We start from the raw sequence: 18878 nt of genomic DNA, 5'->3' as shown, positions 1-18878 counted from the left end.
TCGGATCTCCTACGTATTGTAGAGAGTCTTAGCAGCATCCCTTAGCACGCACGTCACCAACTCTGTTGCAAAAATGTCTCTAAGTATCTCCACCCCTGATGGCTGAAAATTGCCTCTCGTTGAGAAGCTCTGGTCTTCGCCAGAAGGCAGCAGTCCTATGGAAAAAATGGGTGACAGCTGTGGGGCCCCTGCTCTATGAATCATCACATCGTGGTTAGGCTGAAGGGTTCCTTGGTCAAGTATTAATCTTTAAGGTTTCCCAAATTTGTGGTGTGTGCCAGAGTCCAGTGGGTGCCAACATGGGCTGTGCAAAGGAAGGGCCCTTGGGACAGGAGGGCTGGCTACAGGTCTTCCCAGAGCCTTTACTCTCTGCCCACAACTGTGACGTGCCCGGAGAGGTTACAGTGTGCAGCTCTTTCCAAATTTATTTGTGTGCAGCCAGTGATGTTTGTGAGTCATGCTGGTGCTTAGCTCTACACCCAGGACTAGAATCTGGGTAACATAGCCCAGCTGGAAGGGATCTGCTGGTTCTGTGACTTGAGTCTGGGGATCCCTGAGACCAAGGATTGCCCTTGCCTTCCTCTCCAGGGTGTCCAATCTATTCCCATCTTCAGCAATTGGTCTTCACCTTGTTGTGAAGATAGAGAAGCAGGTCACTGTCTCAGCCCCTGGAATGTGCCTCCTAGTTGCCATGAGCATCTAGCCCCATTCTCTTAAGCCATCCAAAATCAACAAGGTCTGAGCAAAATGGATAAGTCTAGACACTTTGATGAGATCTTTATTTTTTTTCATACTTTGGGTCATGAGGACCGAGGGTTTCTTCTTTTATTTCAGATTTCCATGTCAGTTAAGCAAGTCATTTCATGCCTAAGTTCCCAAGTACATGTAGCTAACGTCTTCCGTCGTACCCACTCCTGAGTGTGAAGGATGTGTACAGTGATGCCTTCCCTATCTGGTTGGACCTCCTGGTTGCATCCATGGGCCTACAGATCCCTCTTCCTGGGGAGGTGCCTGGGGAGTCATCAAGGAGCCTAGCTCAGAGCCCCAGTACCGGGAGCCAGTGGGTGGTAAAGGGCCTGGGTTGACACCGACATCCAGAGTGGTGATGAAAAGACACCCTCTGAAGGCAATAGGTGAGATTTGCATCCCTGCTCTGAAGATGTCACCCACCAGCCCGGTGACCCTGAGGCAGCTCCACACAGGTCCCTAACTCAGGTCAGGCTCCTCACCTGTAAAATGGGGCTGACAGTGGACCTGCCTCATTGGAGAGCTGTGACAAGTAATGAGCCAGTGCTTGTGAAGTGCCTTACACAGAGCAAGAGCTCCATCGTGTTGACCTTTGACCACCATACTCGAGAGCACAGGGGAAGTGAAGGGCGCTGGCGACAGGTGTGAGGGGCTGGGTCTCGGCAGCCACAGGGCAAGGGCACAGCAACCTGGATCTGGATCTGTCTGAGCACCCCCTTGTTGCCTGTCACTGGGCTCTCGCGTCTTTATGGAAGCTTGTTTCATTGTCCAGCCAGATCTGTTTAAAGAGCTTAGTACGCAGCCGGGGTTCAGAATTTGGGATGGAATGGAGAAGCAGTGACTTCTCTCCAACCTATTAGCAGCCACCTGCCCCAGTGCCAGCTCCTGGGCATGGGAAAGGTGCTTTCTAGGGGACGCCCTGTGGACTGGTCCTCAGGAACTGCAGTGCCAAGAACCTACTCCGTTGGCTGTCCCTGCCCATGGCTGCTTGCATTAGTGCTGCCAAAACAAATTACCACAAACTGGGTGGCTTAAGACATAGAAATTTATTTTCTTACTTTTCTGGAGGCCAGAAGTCCAAAGTTAAGGTGTAGGAGAGGCCGTGTACTTTCCTAAGGCTCTAGGGGAGAACTCATTGCTTGTCACTTCCAGCTCTGGTGGCTTCAGGCCCCTTCACTCTGATCTCTGTCCCTGTGGCCACATTGCTTCCTCTCTGCAAGTCCCTTTGGTCATACAGGGAAATGTTCATGGGCTCCAGAATCAGGATATGGGTATCTCGGGGGGAGCCGTTCCTCGGCCTACCGCAGGAGCCATCCCAGGGAATGTAGAATAGAGCTCTTGCTCTGACCCTCATGAGAAGAACTCAGGTAACTGGGAAATTAAGCAGCTGTTGTGAAAAATTCCTCATGGCCCTCCTTCCCACCGACTGAGTCATACAGAGCCCTATGATAATGGAGTCCTAGAAATCACAGTAATAATAACTCACATAAATAAAATGAATGTATTTGATCTTTACTAAAATCACATAATATGAGTACAATTACTGTCCCTACTTTTCAGATGGTGTGAGGTACAGAGAGGTCAGGTTAGTTGCCATTGGTCACACAGCTGCGAGTGGCAGAGCCAGGACTCAAGACTCAGCACCTGCCTCTCCCACCCTCCCCTCTCTGGATTTGCAAGCTCATCATTCATTTACAGACACGGCAGCATCACCACCTGTCACCTACCCCTAAAATCAAGCTTGATCCATGAACTAACTGAAGCAGATATTCCTTCAGAGCTGAAGGACAGACTCTGGGGCGGGGGTGGGCGGGGGTGAGTACATTTCTATCTTGGGAAGTGAAACAAGGAAACGAGGAGCAGTCAGGGAAGTCACTTTGAGGTCTGCTGCTCCAGGTCACTACTATTGCATCACAGCTTCTGTGGGCTTCTCTTGGCCTCGAGGGTACAGAGATGAATGGATGAGGAAGCAGATGAGTAGAAAGGGAAGAAATGGGGAATATGCCCTTTGAACCCGTGGAACAGAGCAGCAGGGAGACATCAGTCAGCAGCCCGTGACCTGCATATGATGAGCCATAGGCTTTTGATGGTGAGTCAAGCAGTCTGCTGAAAGCTGGTCATTCTACGTAATTCTATAGTGAGCACATGCCACCAGCAGGAGCTCAATGCTTGGGTCTCAGAAATAAATTCCATCCGAATGGCGAACAGAAGAGCTATTTCCAGAGGCGCCTGAGTGGCTCAGTTGGTTAAGCAGCTGCCTTGGGCTCAGGTCATGATCCCGGAGTCCTGGAGTCAAGCCTTGCATCAGGCTTCCTGCTCAATGGGGAGTCTGCTTCTCCCTCTCCCTCTGCCCCTCCCCTCTACTTGTGCTCTCTCTCATTCTCTCTCTCAAATAAAAAAAATAAAATCCTTAAAAAAGAAAAGCTATTTCCAAAAGCTCCTGTCCTTCTTGGCCTCAATCACTTCTGCTTGATGCTATTGTTCTGACCTTCTCATACTCAGCTACTGGTTGAGAGAATCTAGAAGGTCCAGTAGTGCTTGAAAGTGACATGCTAGGTGCTACGTAAATATTCCTGGGTTATGAATTGCGTACTTGCCAGTCCAAGGCAGATTTGCCATGATGCTGATAAAGCATCAGCCCAGGCTCCCCGACTTCCCCTGGGGGTGCTGGGAGCCATGGGGTGGGGAGAAAAGCTAGCTAGAGATGGAGCCAAGTTGCAGGCAAGACCTATTTCTAGATAAATATGGAATCTCAGAAGAAAGGGATCTAAATCTTCAAGGCACTCTTAATTTGTTGATATCTCTTCTCATTCTAAATAGCCACTCTAGTGCCTAATTTTGTACTCATAATTTTGCACTCTTTTGCTTACAAATGGTCCTCCAAATGTGTGTCAGGCCCCAGTAAACCTGGATCCTTCTCGGTCACAGGAGATATAGAACGATCGAAAGGAGCATTTTTCCAAACTCATTACCACCACAATAAACAATTCTGAATAAATGTTCTTTCTAAGACCAATGTCAAGGATAAGAATACTGAAAGAGACATATGGATCAAGCAGGTGCACAGATTTAAATGGAAAGCCAAGTCCCACAGAGACTCACTGTAATGCTTTTTAAATTTTCTTCCTAGCAGAGTGCTTTTGGAAATTCATAAAATGAAGAAAACCAATCCCCTAAGTTCCATCCTAACAGAGATCAAAATCTAGTGCAATTCCCGGGTTCAAGAGATCCCCTTACCAAGTCTTGATACTAGTGTTTTGGAACCCGATGGCATCTTTGCAGCAGGAAACTTGTTCAGACATCTTGGAATCATTATTTATAGAGCACTTGCTGTGTGCGCAGCACTTTGCCAAATAGTGAGGCGGAAGCAAAAGAAATCCAAGGCGGATCCTTCCCCTTGAGAAACGCAGAGCTTAGTTGGGAAAACACTTGACTCTGAAATATCTCACTCTTGCTCTGTCTCCCTTCGGATGCTGTGGCATAATGACCCCATACTGAGTTTCCAACAGAAAGAATTTTGCCTGAGCGCCTGATAGCCCCATTTCCCACCTCCTCCCTCTGTTCAGGATCCTGGGTGCAGATGGCCAGTGCTCCACAAACTGCCAAAAATCATCCATCCTAGCCTAGGCGATGGAGCGGGGGAAGCCCGTGAGACCTCTGCACCTGGCACAGCACCTTCTAGAATTTCTCAGGAATGAACAGCTCCAGGAAATGAACAGGGATTCAAGTAGTTAGAAAATAATTAATGGATTATCACCAAATTCCTCTGCAGGGGACTTCAGTGTGAGCTTTCAAAGGAGAAGGAGTGTCATTTCTCATAAGAGCCTCATAACCACCGAATTTAGCAAAATATAAATTCTGTGGTGCACAATTGAAATAGCTATGCTGAAGAGGGCTTGGCATCGTTGCATTGCTTTTGGAAGGGAATTCTAGTTCGGATGCCAAAGGGAGACTTATTATTTCAGCAGAAAGGACAAAGGTTATTTCCCAAGATCAGCTCATTCTGTCCTGACGCTGGAGAACCAGGGAATTTGAAAGATGACACAATTATTAAGAAGAAAGGATGGCAGGTAGGATGTCTGGAGATTTTAATATTATAGCAAACATATGATATCTAAAAAAGCATGCAAATCAGCTTCTCTTGAGTAAGTTTGTGATTTCTATTAACTGTCTTTCCAGAAAAATACAGTAGGTAGTTCTTTCAGAGCTGTGCATCTGCTGTGAGTGAGCTAAAGAGCACTTTCACTCACTCCACACATATTTCTTAAGCACCTCTTACGTGCCAAAGGCTAAGGATCCAGTGTCAAGAAGAAAACAAAAGAAGACTCTACCTTTGCAGCGCATGGGTTGATAAACACAAGCACGCGTGCGATTTTAAGAGTAGCTTGAGCGAAGGAGAAGACGTAACAGTGCAATGGAACACAAAGGTGGGGACGTAGGACTCATCTAGAGTCAATGCAGACTTTCAAGGAAGTAAGGCTTGAGCTGGAGGCCAGATGAGAAGGATTTAGGCAAAGAGGGAATGAACGAGCGCCCCGGACAGAGGAAATAGTATGTTCCAAGTCCCTGCGGTGGGACGGATCAGTAACTTCGTGGCTGGAGTAGAGAAGCATGGCCTGAGACCAATGTCATCCCATAAAACTCTCCATAATAATGAAAACATTCTATGATCCACGCCGTCCAAAAGAGTAGCCACTAGTTACATGTGGCTACTGGGCAGTTGAAATGCGACCAAGGAACCAAATGTTTGATTTTACTTAATTTTAGTTTAAATTTAAATAGCCACGTGTGGCTCGTAGCTATCACACTGACCAAACACAGGCCTTGAGCAATGATAAAAAGAGGCTCACTGAACCCCAATAGGGAGATGCAGAATGCTCCTGGGCAGGAGGCTGGCAGGATGAGCTTTGCGTTTTGAAAAACAATCATTTTGATTTCAGGAGCTCTTTACCTTTTTCTTTCTAATTATAAAGATTTCGAGATTCTTTAGTAAGCCCAACAATGAAAAAGTAAGCCATGGTCCTCATGAACAACAGAAATTCCCCGTTCTAGGTCATGGGTTTTATGAGCCTATTATTTATTGTAGTGGAAACCAGAGGAAATGCCTACCTGCCACATCTAAAAAACACGTATCAGCATTTTGGACATTGTGGGGAAGGAGAGGGAAGTTTCTAGAATGACTCCTAGAATTCTGGCTTAGCCAGAAGGACAGCTGTGTAATCCACACGGCTGGTTCCCTGCCAGCTTTACACCCATCCTCCAGCTCTGTACGCTTTGCTACCGGCCTCACCCTTAGAAGGGGCCAGAAGTCCCTGGGAGTTTTACTCTTTGCATTAGGTTACAAGCAAATAGCTCCCCAAAGATGTCCACACCAAATCCCTGGAATCTTTGTTTGCTTCCTTATTCAGAAAAAAAAAGGTCTTTGCAAAGATATGAGTAAGTTAAGGATCCTGAGATGAGGAGATAATCCTGGATTATCTGGATGAGCCCAACATGCTGTCACAAGTGTCCTTGAAGAGAGAAGAGGAGGAGACCACGTGACCACAGAGATTAGAGTGATGTAGCCACAGGCCAAGGAATGCCTGGAGCCACTACCAGCTGGAAGAAACAGGAAGCCTTCATCCCTTGAGCCTTCAGAGGCTGCAATCCTGCCAATATTTTTTTTTAATATTTATTTATTTTAAAGAGAAAGAGAGAGAGCAGAGGGATGGGCAGAGGGAGAGAGAGAACCTCAAGCAGACTCCCCGTGGAGGACAAACTTCTAGATGTAACAAGTTGCAGAGCCCACCTCATCCCCCAAGGATCAGACTGATTGAGAGGACCTCACCTAAAATTGCACCTTTGTCTGGCTTCTTCCTTCCCCATCTTGCTTCCCACGCACCTTCTCTGGCTTCTCTTAGCGTAGTTTGCTTCTTAACCCAAAGCCCAGGGTCAGCTTCAGGGAGAAGCTGACCTAAGACAGGTGACCTTCAGTGGCCAGAAACCACAGTTGAGTCCCCCAGATTGGAGGCAAGAGCATGAGTTTGGTTTGAACTCCTTGACTGCAGATGCATTTTTTTTTTTAAGATTTTATTTATTTATTCATGAGAGACCCAGAGAGAGAGGCAGAGACATAGGCAGAGGGAGAAGCAGACTCCCTACGGAGACCCTGATGCAGGATTTGATCCCAGGACCCTGGAATCACCACCTGAGCCAAAGGCAGACACTCAACCACTGACTGTGCCACCCAGGTGCCCCTGACTGCAGATGCTTTTAAAACAAAGCTTGGCAACTACACCCTGCAGACCTGATCTGGCCCACGATACCTGTTTTTGTAAGTAGAGCAAGTATTAGAAGGCAGCTTTACCCATTCATTTGTTTTGTCCAAGGTTCCTTTCATACCACAGTGGGAGAACTGTGCAGTTGAGACAGAGACGATCTTGGCCTGCAAAGGCTAAAATATTTGCTGTCTGGTCCTTTATAGAAGCAAGCAGCTACAGCTTATATGGGTCTCCAGCTCAAAGGGCTGGAGGTTTGAATTCACTTGAAGTGGCAAATGAAGCTATGGGTATGGATGCAATCATATCAAAGGTGGGGCTAGAGGGAGAGAGAGCCAGAACAGAGCCTTCAGGAATTCTACCATTTCATGGTGGATCAAGGAAGGCTGAACGGGAAACAGATCAAGAGACCAGAAAGGTCGGAGCACAACCTAGCAAGCTCCCTAAAATTCCAAAGACCAGAAAAACATTATTTATGCTGCCCATTCATGTTTATGTCTTGGGACCTTGAATTTTTTAAAAAATATTCTTCTGGACAATCAGCATTTTAAAACCACCCATCAAAAGAAATGTGCTTTCTCCAGGACTTTCAAAATGATTTTGCATTAAATTATTTGGAAGGGGCCGCCTGAGTGGCTCAGTCGGTTAAGCGTCTAACTCTTGATTTTGGCTCAGGTCATGATCTTGGGGTCCTGGGATCGAGCCCCACATTGGGCTTCATGCTCAGTGTGGAGTCTGCTTGAGACTCATTCTCTCTCTCTCTCTCTCTCTCCCCCCCCCCCCGCTTCTGATAAATAAATAAAATCTTTTAAAAAATTATTTGGAAGTTCGTTTGGCCCAGTGCAACTAAAAACTATGAGATATCTATAAGAGATATCCCTTATACCTATGGTAGGTCTTGGGTATAAATGATGCTGGGATGTTTAAACTCAGAGAAAGAGGGCCCATCCTCATGAATCTTTCTGCTAGTTACCCTCTCCGACTCTTGCATGTCATTCCCTCACTCCTGGGGAGTTCTTTACTTAGAAAGTTTTCTTTGGGGACAATTGAGGCAAAATAACCTGGGAAAGACCAGATTCATTTTGAATTATAGACCGTCAAATCCCTGAAATATTTTGCAGCACATTAATACCAAAAATATACTTGAGCCATAGCATGTATTGGTGCTAGTTGAGAGCTTCCGACTTCTTTCAAGAATAAATGTTGAGTGCCTTCCATGTGCAAGGGGCTGTGTCGGGTTTTGGAAGGGGAACGAAGATGAACAAGACATTGTCCCTGACCTCGATGTGCTAGAAAAGAATGAGAAATGTGTCTAAATCACTATTAGCTCAGAAGATGGCTAGAGCGACAGAAGAAATGGGAGCTGTATGGAGATGTGTGGGTATGAGGAAGAAAGAGCATATCCGGTGGTTGGACTGGAAAAGCTTCAAAGAGGAAGCTCCATGGAGTTTGGCCTGCAAGCTGGAGAGGCCACATTGAGGAATGCTAGAGCGAGGGTTTGGGACTGGATTTTGTGGGCAGTGAGGACCTAGTGAGGATTTTGTAGGGAGACACACACTTGAGGCTCTGCTTGAGAGTCCCTCTGGCTGTGAGGGAGGCCGGGAGGGCAGAGGGGGGAGACCGAGTTATGAGTACCAGGGAAGAGGATATCCCAGGGTCCAGGTCAGAGGTGAGGGTCCAGCTGGCGAGGCAGCAGGAAGAAGAGGGAAATTTTAGGGGTCATAGAGGCAATACTACTGGTTTTAGAAATAAACTGGAGGGGAAAGGAGTCAGATGTCTGAGTTTAAGCCACTGGTAACTTTGGGACACGGAGCTTGCTGCTTGGTGTTGGAGAACAGACCGTGGCCCCACCTTCCCCTTCCGATGCTGCCCTGGCCTCTCCACTTGAGTAGCCAGCAGAGGAGAGCACTGCTGTGTGCATATTTGCATGGCCCCGTGCCAACATTATTCCAAAAGGGCCTGACCCCCACCCACAGGGACTCTCTGAATATAATAGAAGCATCTAGGCCTTGTTTGGGGGCAGAGGTGGTGAATTCTGGTTTTTCTATTTCCCCCAGACAAGGAAATTTATGCACCAGGGAGGAATTTTTTTTCAGACCTGAAGCCATGAGATCAGTGATAGGGAGTGTGGGGAGTTCACCCAAGCTGCTGAGAACCTTCCAGATCTTCCCTGAGCCCTCTGAGTCACAGCTGTCTCCCCTCCTTGCCTGACGTGCTCACAGCACCTGGCTTATTAATACCGCACCCCAGTGGCTGTGCCCTCAGGATCTCAGGAGGAACAGGGGAGGTTGTGCACCTCTCCATCTGCCAGGAAGCAAAGGAGGACCCAGGCTCCCACCTAGCCAGACCTGCCTGAACACTCAAAAGATGGAACATGGCATCCCTCCCCAGTGCCTCGAAGGCACCTTGGCTAGTGCTTAGTATGCACATCAAGAGTCAAGTCACAGAGGAATTCTGAGGTCCCGGGGAAGATCCCTGACCTTGAAGATGAGCCAAAGCATGCGCATGGCGGTGTCTAATGCAACAGATGACCTAGATGTCATTTCCTTGCTCGTGGCATGTTCCAAGGACTCCGCTCCAGCTTGCAAAGCCGGTTGTTTCTACTTACCCACTACAACCCTCTTTCTGAAAACGTTCTCCAGTTTTCGGATCTCCAGTCGTTATGAACAGTAATAATAATAATTAAAAGCAGCAGCCATTCTTGGATGCCTTCTCTGTGGCTGGATATTACTACACCTAATTCTTTTTTTTTTTTTTTTTTTTTTTACTACACTTAATTCTTAGGACACAGTGAGGTAGATGGGCAGTATGCCCATTTTCCACAACAGTAAACTGAGGCTCAGAGGGCTTAATCTACTTATTTTTAAGGCCATGCCCTGTTCCCGGTCTTCTCATTTGCGAGTTGGGCATGAGACTATGTATCCCATGTAGGCTCACAGAGGGTACTGCGTGCACGGCAATGGCACCTAGCCCAGTCCTCAAGGTCACTCCCTCTGCGGGTAAGAAGCAGAACCAGGTCTTTGTGACACAAACTCTGTGTCCTTTTTCTGTGATTGCACTGGTGATTAGCTCTTGGTCTACTTCACTGTGCCAATTAATTATTAACGCACTGTGCCTCCTGTGACACACTCACCTCATTCCAGCCAGAGGAGACCTTCGCCATTGTCGGTATTGTCACCCCAAACAGGCCTCCTCTTTTGCTTTTGTGTTTCTTCTTTACTTGGGAACATCAAGGAAATGTTCAGGCTGGAGATGGGGGGCATTGAAGATGGTGCTTGGAGGAGTTCTGTAGCTGAAGATTTCCGTCACGGTGGACCGTACGTCTTGGAAGCCTCATAAGGAAGAGATTTAAGGTTATCTCGAAAATAACCAACTAAGCAAACCAATAACTCTAACTGAGTCTGGAGGTGAAGCAAGGGTTTAATTAGGCATTGAGTAATAAAGATTATTGAGAAAGGCACTTACTACATTGTCCACGTGTAAGATAGGATTAGGGAAGTGGTTTTGTTTACAGTAAAAAAAAAAAAGTATTAGTACAGTAAAAAAAAAATCCCTAATAATTGTGGGCATGAGGAATGAATTTGAGAGTCCTTATTGGAACCTGAGGGTTAGATGGCCAGGCCCTGTCCCTCCAGAGTGTGTCTGTGCAGCATAAGGGGGGGACCTGACCCCATCTCCCAAAGCCAGAGCAAGCATGCAACACTAGGACCAGGAACTATAGCTTTCAAAGGGCAAGTGGTGGAAATTCAACCCAAACCAGCTAGAGGAAGAGGACTTGTTCCATTCAGATGACCGTGAAACCCATGCATGGCAGCTTGCATCCAGGTCCTCAAACAAGATATATATATGTACAACACACACACACACACACACACACACACACACATCTTTGTAACCACACAGTAGTACATATGGTTGACATACTGAGCTGCTCTTTTAGAAAACTCTTTTTGTCTTTCAGGAAAGAAAGCAGGTAAATTCTCTCTGTGTTCACCACTTTATACTTGCACACACACAATTATACTTGTGCACACACAATTACACTTGCACACACACAATTATACTTGCGCACACACAGCCATAATCAGAGCACAGGCCAGCGGTGTGCTACAAAACCAGCTCTCCTTTTGGGAGGAAAAAAAGAAAACCCTGATTTGTAACATCTGCCAATTGCCATGGTGTCCAATCTCCCATCACGGCCAGTTCCAAGCTCCCCGTCCAAGCCAGCTCTAGCACACCCTGCTGGTTGTCCCCAAGGGCACCCAAGCAAAGTTTCTGACAAGAAATGAATTATGCAGTAGGAAAGATACCTAATGCCTTTTCTTTCCCTGTCCCCACCCTCTGTCCCCAAGGTAGAAACGCTGGCAGGCTCCCACAAGGGCAGAACAGCAAGCCAGAGAGCCATGTGTCCCCACCTAGAGGCAAATGAGAATGCCTTAAAGAGCCATTTGTCCCTGTCCAGAAGTTACACTCAATTCACCACATGTGGGGTTTTTTTTTGTTTTGTTTTTTGTTTTTTTTCCTTTGGATGCTGCTGGAACTCATTAGCTCAGAGAGCCACTTAGGAGAACCCCACCCTCACCCCTCCCCCTGCTGCCCAAACCCAGCTCGCCAGAATGTCTCTTTTTCCTCCTAACTTGCTTTGGGCGCTGCTCTAGTTCAGGGTGACTGGCTTAGCTCGGGACTGGGCAATCTTTCCATCAGACTCCCAGGAGAGGTTAGCAGTCACTTAGCTTTAGGCCTCAAAAAGTAGGCTGGGGAAGGAGAGCCTGGCCCGACTAGTTGTTAACATAAAAATAAATGTTAATAACATAAGGAAAAGTTGGCAGGAGGCCTCGGACCTGGTCAACAATTTGTCCTTTCGCCTGATTTTCATAAAAGCAGTTTAACACCAATGGCCCCAATCTTAAAGAATGACACCAGTGGCTCCAATCTCCCCCCTCCCCCCAGGCTGGACAGCCGCCACGGGCTCGCTGACTTGGGAGAGAGGTCTCAGCCGTCTTTCCCTCTTCTGCTCTTGGAGACCAAAGTCTTAGAATAACAGAGTTCCCTTGTCTTGCCTTGTCTCCTCTGCACATGGACTTCCCCAGAGCTACGTGTGTCTTAAAATTACCCTGCATTGACTCAGATCGAATCCTCATCTGCTTTAACAGCACAGGGCCCTGAACACGAACGGGTTGCTATTTTGTTGTGGTTGTCACTGTTGATCTAGCTTTATTGGGGTACAATTGACAAAAGCTGTAGGTCTGTAAGGTGTACAACTTAATATTTCGATATACCTAGTATTTTCATACATCGTGAAATAATTCACCACTATTACACTAATTAACGTATCCATCCCCTTACATAGTTACCGTGTGTGTGTGTGTGTAGAGAGAACACTAAAAATCTATTTTCTTAGCATATTTCAAGCATACAATACGGTATTGTTAACTCTATAGTTAAATACACTCCTGTAGGGACACCTGGGTGGCTCAGTGGTTGAGCGTCTTCCTTCAGCCCAGGGTGTGATCCTGGAGACCCGGGATCGAGGTCCCCATCAGGCTCCCTGCATGGAGCCTACTTCTCCCTCTGCCTATGTCTCTGCCTCTCTGTGTCTCTCATGAATAAATAAATAAAATCTTTTTAAAAAATAAACCACTGTATATTAGATCTCCAGAATATATTCATCCTGCGTAACTGAAACTTGGTACCCTTTGGCCAACAGCTGCCCATTTCCCCTTCTTCTCAGCCCCTGGCAACCACCATTCTACTCTCTGGTGCTTTGAGCTGGACTATTTTAGATTCCATGGGTGAGTGAGATCATACAGTATCTGCCTTTCTGTGTGTGTCTGGCTTATTTCACATAGCACAATGTCCTCCAGGTTCATTCACGATGTTGCGAATGGCAGGATTGTCTTCTTTGTTAAGGCTGAATAATATTCCACTGCGTATCTGTACCACATTTTCTTTATCCATTCATCCATTGGCAGACATGTAGGTCCCTTCCATGTCTGTTGTGAATAGGACCGTAATGAACATGGGGGTGCAGGTTTCTCTTCAAGGTACTGGTTTCATTTCCTTTGTATGTATACCCAGTAAGTCAGTGTGTTTAAAAAGGAGATTCTGGGGGCTCCCTGGTGGCTCAGATGGTCAGCGTCTGCCTTCGGTTCAGGTCATGATCTTGGGGTCCTGGGAGCTAGTGCTACGTTGTGTTCCCTTCTTGCTTCTCTTTCTCCCTCTGCCTCTCCCCCCTCGCTCCTGTGCTCTCTCTCTCTCTCTCTCTCTCTCTCAAATGACTGAATAAGATCTTTTAAAAATCCTAAAAAAATTAAATCTTTAAAAAAAAATAAAGGAGGTTCTACACTCTGGTCAAAATCTAGATTTCTAACTTCTCTTCAAAACCCAGAATAAATGATTTCCTGGGAAATGTAAGTTTCATGACAACATAGACTTTGTTTTGTACACATCCCTAGCTCCAGGATGTAGATCAGTGTCTAGCAGTCAACAAATATTTGATGAATGAATAAATGAATGAGCAATGACAAGGCATGACTACTGTTAACTGAAACTTAATAGCAGCTGTCCCCTTTAGATGGGGAGTGTGCTCTCCCTTGCATGTTAAGTAAGTGTTTTCTCTCCAGATGAGTTCAGGGTGGAAAAATAGGCTCATATTTTTATGGACTGAATATTTATGAGGCTCCCTTCCCCCCCCACCACCACCAAATCCATATGTCAAAAGCCCTAACTTCCAATGTGATGGTATTTGGAGGTGAGGGGGTATCTTTGGAAAATAAATAGGTTTAGATGAGGTCATGTAGGTAGGGATCCACGATGGGATGACTGTCCTTGTAAGAGAAGGAAGAGAGAGCTTCCTCTCTCTCTATGTGAGGTCCTAGTGAGAAGGTGGCCATCCACAGGCCCAGAAATAAACCCTCATCAGTAACTGAATCTGCCTACACCTTGATCTTGGGTCTCCCAGCCTGCAGAACTACAAGAAATCATGCCTATTGTTTGAGCCCCCCTGGCCTGTAGTGTTTTGTTATGGCAACTAGAGCAGACTAATATACATATGCTGCTGCCCAGTACTTCCCATAGCCCCCAGAAGAAGCTGACTAGAGAAAAAAATGGGATTATGTAGCCCTGGCTGACAGCAATGAGTCTGATCAAATCCCGCAGATGGGTGGAAGTGTGTTTAGGTGGGAAGTCCCAGCGCTGTACAGTTGCCTTGCCATCCCACCCCCCTCCTCCCTCCTGACCCCCTGGACTGCGTTGAGGAAAGTCTTCTGAAGTGGACCTTCTTGGTGATGAGAGCAAAGCTTGTGGGGGAGCTCTGGACTGATTTTTGTCCCCCCAAGAGTCCTATATAGAGTGGGTCCTAACTCAATAGGACGGGCATCCTTATATTTTTTAAAATATTTTATTTATTTATTCATGAGGGACACAGAGAGAGAGAGAGAGAGAGAGAGAGAGAGAGAGAGAGAAGCAGGCTCCCTACTGGGAGCCCAATATGGGACTCAATCCCAGGACCCCAGGATCATGACCTGAGTCAAAGGCAGACACTCAACAACTGAGCCACCCAGGTGTCCCAGACGGGTGTCCTTATAGGAAGAGGAAGAGACACCAGAGAAAAGACCACATGAGGAGGCAAGAATGAAGACAGCCTTCTGCAAGCCCTAGAGGGAGGCCACAGGAGAGACCAAATCTGGCCACACTTTGATCTCGGACTGCAGGCCCTCAGAAGTGTGAGAGGATAAATGGCTACTGTGGAAGCTGCCTGGCCAGTGGTGTTTGGTGTGGGCAGCCTGGACTAAGCCAGTAGGTCATAGTTCTTTATCCGTTAGCAATGTGGACGCCGTGCCTAAAAGACACAAAAGACACAAACGCTTTTCAAGTGCTCCAAGACCCGAACAAAGAAAATGTATTGGCTCGAAAATGAAGACTCCCAAATCAAAATGAATTCATATATAATTAAATGTTTACAAAACAATGAGTCAGTGTTGACTCAGTTGTATTACTACTTTTATTCTTTTTTTTATTATTTATGATAGTCACAGAGAGGGAGAGAGAGAGAGGCAGAGACACAGGCAGAGGAAGAAGCAGGCTCCATGCACCGGGAGCCCGACGTGGGATTCGATCCCGGGTCTCCAGGATCGCGCCCTGGGCCAAAGGCAGGCGCCAAACCGCTGCGCCACCCAGGGATCCCGATACTTTTATTCTTAACAGAATTCAAAGTGATGGATTCAGAATTCAAAAATTTCAGCCAAAAAAAAACCCACCCCCACCCCCACCCCATCACAGACCTCAGAGGTATGGTACCAGTTTGAGAAATATGTAGGAACACCCATTCCCTGCCCCCATAATCCCACCTGCCTCCACGGCCAGCTTTTACCTCACCAGATGACATCGTGCTCACTTCCTCTACCTTCTAACTGGAGGCCTCCATCTCTTCACTTAACCACCTGCTTACTCAACCTGCCCCTCTGATCCTCAGATACAACTGTCCCCTGCCAGCCTCTCCTACCACTCATATTATCCCTAACCCAGGAGCACCCGTGTAATACGCCATTCAATCCGAACACCATCCATTCTCTCAGATCCTGCTGAGGCCCACCTTCCTCCACAGTGGTCTCCATCTGACCACTTTGTCATGTAAGCATCTTTCCCTTCTCCAAAATATTGGGGTGTTTTAGTCTGAACCACCTATCTAGCAGTCAATTTACAACTGCTTTGTATTTTGCTCTGATGATTTCATAGACATACAACTTGTCTCCTAAACTAGACTCTTAGGCCCTATCTGGCATTGGCGTTGTTTTATTACTTTCTTCCTTGACCCTGGCAGAAAAGGCTCTTGAGCGGAACAAACAGTAAGTGGCTAATGGATTCTTCTTTTCCTATATGACTTATTGCTTCATCTACTTAGATTCCAGCCCTGCTGAAGAGATCCTCACTCTCTATTCATTTCCTCCTCACCAGGGACCTTCTTTCTGTCCCCCATCTGCTTACTTCTGTAGGTCAGAAAATAGTGGGGAATATCACATATAGACTTTTTCATTGAGAAGTGCACAAAGAGACCCAGGACATCTTCCTAAGATCCCAGATTATATGAGGTCCCTAATTTTACTCTTAATCATCTGCCGTATTTGTTATGGTTTGTAGTTAGGTATTTGTGTATTTGTGTGTGGCATTGTGTAACCAGGGTGCCTGTTGCACTCACTGGATTATAAACCCTCTGAGGGCCAGGAAGGCATGTGCCTTTTTGCCCCCCGCCATGGTATCCTAAGCTCAGCATAAAGCCACATACAAAGGAGGTGCTTGCCTACTGTTGCTGAATGAATGGAAGAATGAGTAGAGTCCAGACAACGCACTTTGACAAGTCTTTGCATTTCTTTTTTTTTTTTAAGATTTTATTTATTCATGAGAGACACACAGAGAGAGGCAGAGGCTTAGGCAGAGGGAGAAGCAGGCTCCCTGCAGGGAGCCTGATACAGGACTCGAACCCAGGACCCCGGAATCACAGCCTGAGCTGAAGGCAGATGCTCAACCACTGAGCCACCCAGGCACCCCATGTCTTTGCACTTCTTATAGCCCTGACTGAAACAAAACAAAGCAAACTTTCCCTGCTCTTGCAGACGACACAAGATGTACAAAGAGCAGCTCAACCTCACCTCCCTGGACGCTCCCCTGCAGCTCCGACAGGAGGCCAGCTGGGTCCAGTTCCACCTGGGGATCAGCCGCCGTGGGCTGTACTCCCGGTCCAGTCCTGTCGTCAGCCAACTCCTCCACGACATGAGGCGCTTTCCCACCATCAGTGCTGGTGAGATGCACAGGCTCAGGCGGGATGCACTGACTTTCTCCCGGGAAGGCTGCATAAACCAACTCAGACTGGGCTGTAGCGTAAAATGTTAAAGGGTTGGCTCTGACACTTGATAGGATAAGAAAAAGAAAAACATAGACATTGATCTTTTCCCCTTTGCATGAGATCTTACCATTTTAATCTCATCACGACCCCATCAGAGAGCTATAAGAAAAAGTGTTTCTGAACACTTAAAGAATGGGGGTTGCTACCATTGACTGAGCGCTTCTTTGGAACCTGACAACCCTCTTTCATACAGCAACGAGACAATGTGGACATTATCATGGCCATGTTACAGGTGGGGAAACTGAGACTCAGAGAGGTGAAACAACTTGGCCAAAGACACAGCGGTGGTGCTGGGATTCAAACATAGTCCCCCTGCCCCGGGTCTGTGCTCTCAAGTGCTCTAACAATCTAGTCCCTAACAGGGACCAATCTAGCATCAGTCACTCACTGCTACAGGGGCGTCCACTGAAGGGCCAGAGGATGTAGGGCCTGGGATGGAGCAGGATGGAGGCCACAGGCAGTTGGGGCCCTGAGCCATCCCCCGTTGAATGGGCAAGGGCCCCCGGCTGCCTCACCGCCTCCCACTCTGTGGTCTAAAGGCTCCCAGGAGCAAGGCTGGGCGTTCTCACGGCCCTTCTCTTCCTTTCCAGATTACAGTCAGGACGAGAAGGCTTTGCTCGGGGCATGTGACTGCACCCAGAGTAAGTGGCCCAGCCCTGCGTCTGTCCTATCCCCTCATCGCCACCACCCGGGGAACCTCAGGGCCTGGCAGCAACGGGAGGGGCCCACCGTCCATCCCGTGGGGGTCCTGGCTGGAAGCTGAAGGAGCGAGACTCTCTCTGCCTTATCTCTGAGACCTCAACATGCTCTCCACCCACCCACACCAAAGAAAAAGCGCTCAGGAGGAGCTGTAACTAGGGCCCCGCTGGAGAGTGCATGGTCCTGTGTGGTCGTCTGCATCATTAACATCATCGGAGGGCTTATTAGGAATGCAAAATCTCAGTCCCCACCCTGGTTTTCTGAACCAGAATCTGGATTTTAACCAAATCCTCAAGGGGTTAGAGTACATTCATCGGTTTAAGAAGCAGTTGTCCTGGACAGTGGTTTTTTTATTTTATTTTATTTTATTTTATTTTATTTTATTTTATTTATTTTTTATTTATTCATGAGACACACAGGGAGAGAGGCACAGACATAGGCAGAGGGAGAAACAGCTCCCTGCGGGGAGCCCGATGCGGGACTCGATCCCAGGATCCCGGGATCATGACCTGAACCGAAGGCAGACGCCCCTGGACAGTAGTTCTTAAGCTGGCCACACACTAGAGTTCGCTGGAAAGCTCTAAAAAGTACTGAGGACTGCCCTTTACCTCAGAGGGTCTCGGTTCAGTGGCACAAGGTGAGGTCCAGGCATCAGAACTGCAAAACCCTCCAGGTGATTCTAATGGAGCCAAAGTTGAGACCCACCAGGGCAAGTGATGAACAGACTCAAAAAGACAGACCTGAGATATAGTAGCTCCCAGGGGCTATGAATTGGATGTGGTGGTGCCTGGACACCAAGCTCCCTGGCCCGGTAGTGAGTAACCTCATCTCTTTGCTTCAATATACTGAACACATAGAAATTCTCATCTGTGTCATTACATGTTAAAGGTTCAAAGGAAAGTTTTTAGGGCCCCCGGGCTTCCCTTTGCTTTAGTTCAGTACCTGCCTGCTAGTTGCCATCATACAGAACACGAAGGTGAGTTAGACGTTGTCCCAACACTTTGCCCGGTCCTAGCAAGGCCAGGACAGGGGAAAGCGGGTGAAGTACCCAGAACACAACATATCAGAAGACAGTACTGACCGCAGGGGGAGGTAGGTGCGCCCAGGTGTCTTATCCATCAAAACCCTGTCCCGGCCCAGGTATACAGTCCTAAATAGAAAGACGTTGAGGGGCACCTGGGTGGCTCAGTAGTTGAGCATCCGCCTTCGGCTCAGGGCATGATCCCAGGGTCCTGGTTCGAGCCCCACACCGGGCTCCCTGCCCAGCAGGAGGC

The 18878-nt window shown here is 47.4% G+C and overlaps 1 protein-coding gene across 2 annotated transcripts in view; it reads left to right on the top strand.

The window, feature by feature from the left end:
• Nucleotides 1-18878, top strand: part of FAM20A (FAM20A golgi associated secretory pathway pseudokinase) — a 48938-nt gene that overhangs the window by 20953 nt on the left and 9107 nt on the right. For both annotated transcript variants that reach the window (XM_055333445.1, XM_055333451.1), the window contains 2 exons: nucleotides 16616-16800; nucleotides 17496-17546. In XM_055333445.1, the coding sequence (XP_055189420.1) occupies nucleotides 16616-16800; nucleotides 17496-17546 (236 nt within the window). The remainder of the gene's footprint in view (nucleotides 1-16615; nucleotides 16801-17495; nucleotides 17547-18878) is intronic.

Source organism: Nyctereutes procyonoides, unplaced genomic scaffold, assembly GCF_905146905.1.
Source record: "Nyctereutes procyonoides isolate TBG_1078 unplaced genomic scaffold, NYPRO_anot_genome, whole genome shotgun sequence".
Taxonomy (NCBI): domain Eukaryota; kingdom Metazoa; phylum Chordata; class Mammalia; order Carnivora; family Canidae; genus Nyctereutes; species Nyctereutes procyonoides.
This window is presented reverse-complemented; position numbering and strand designations above follow the sequence as displayed.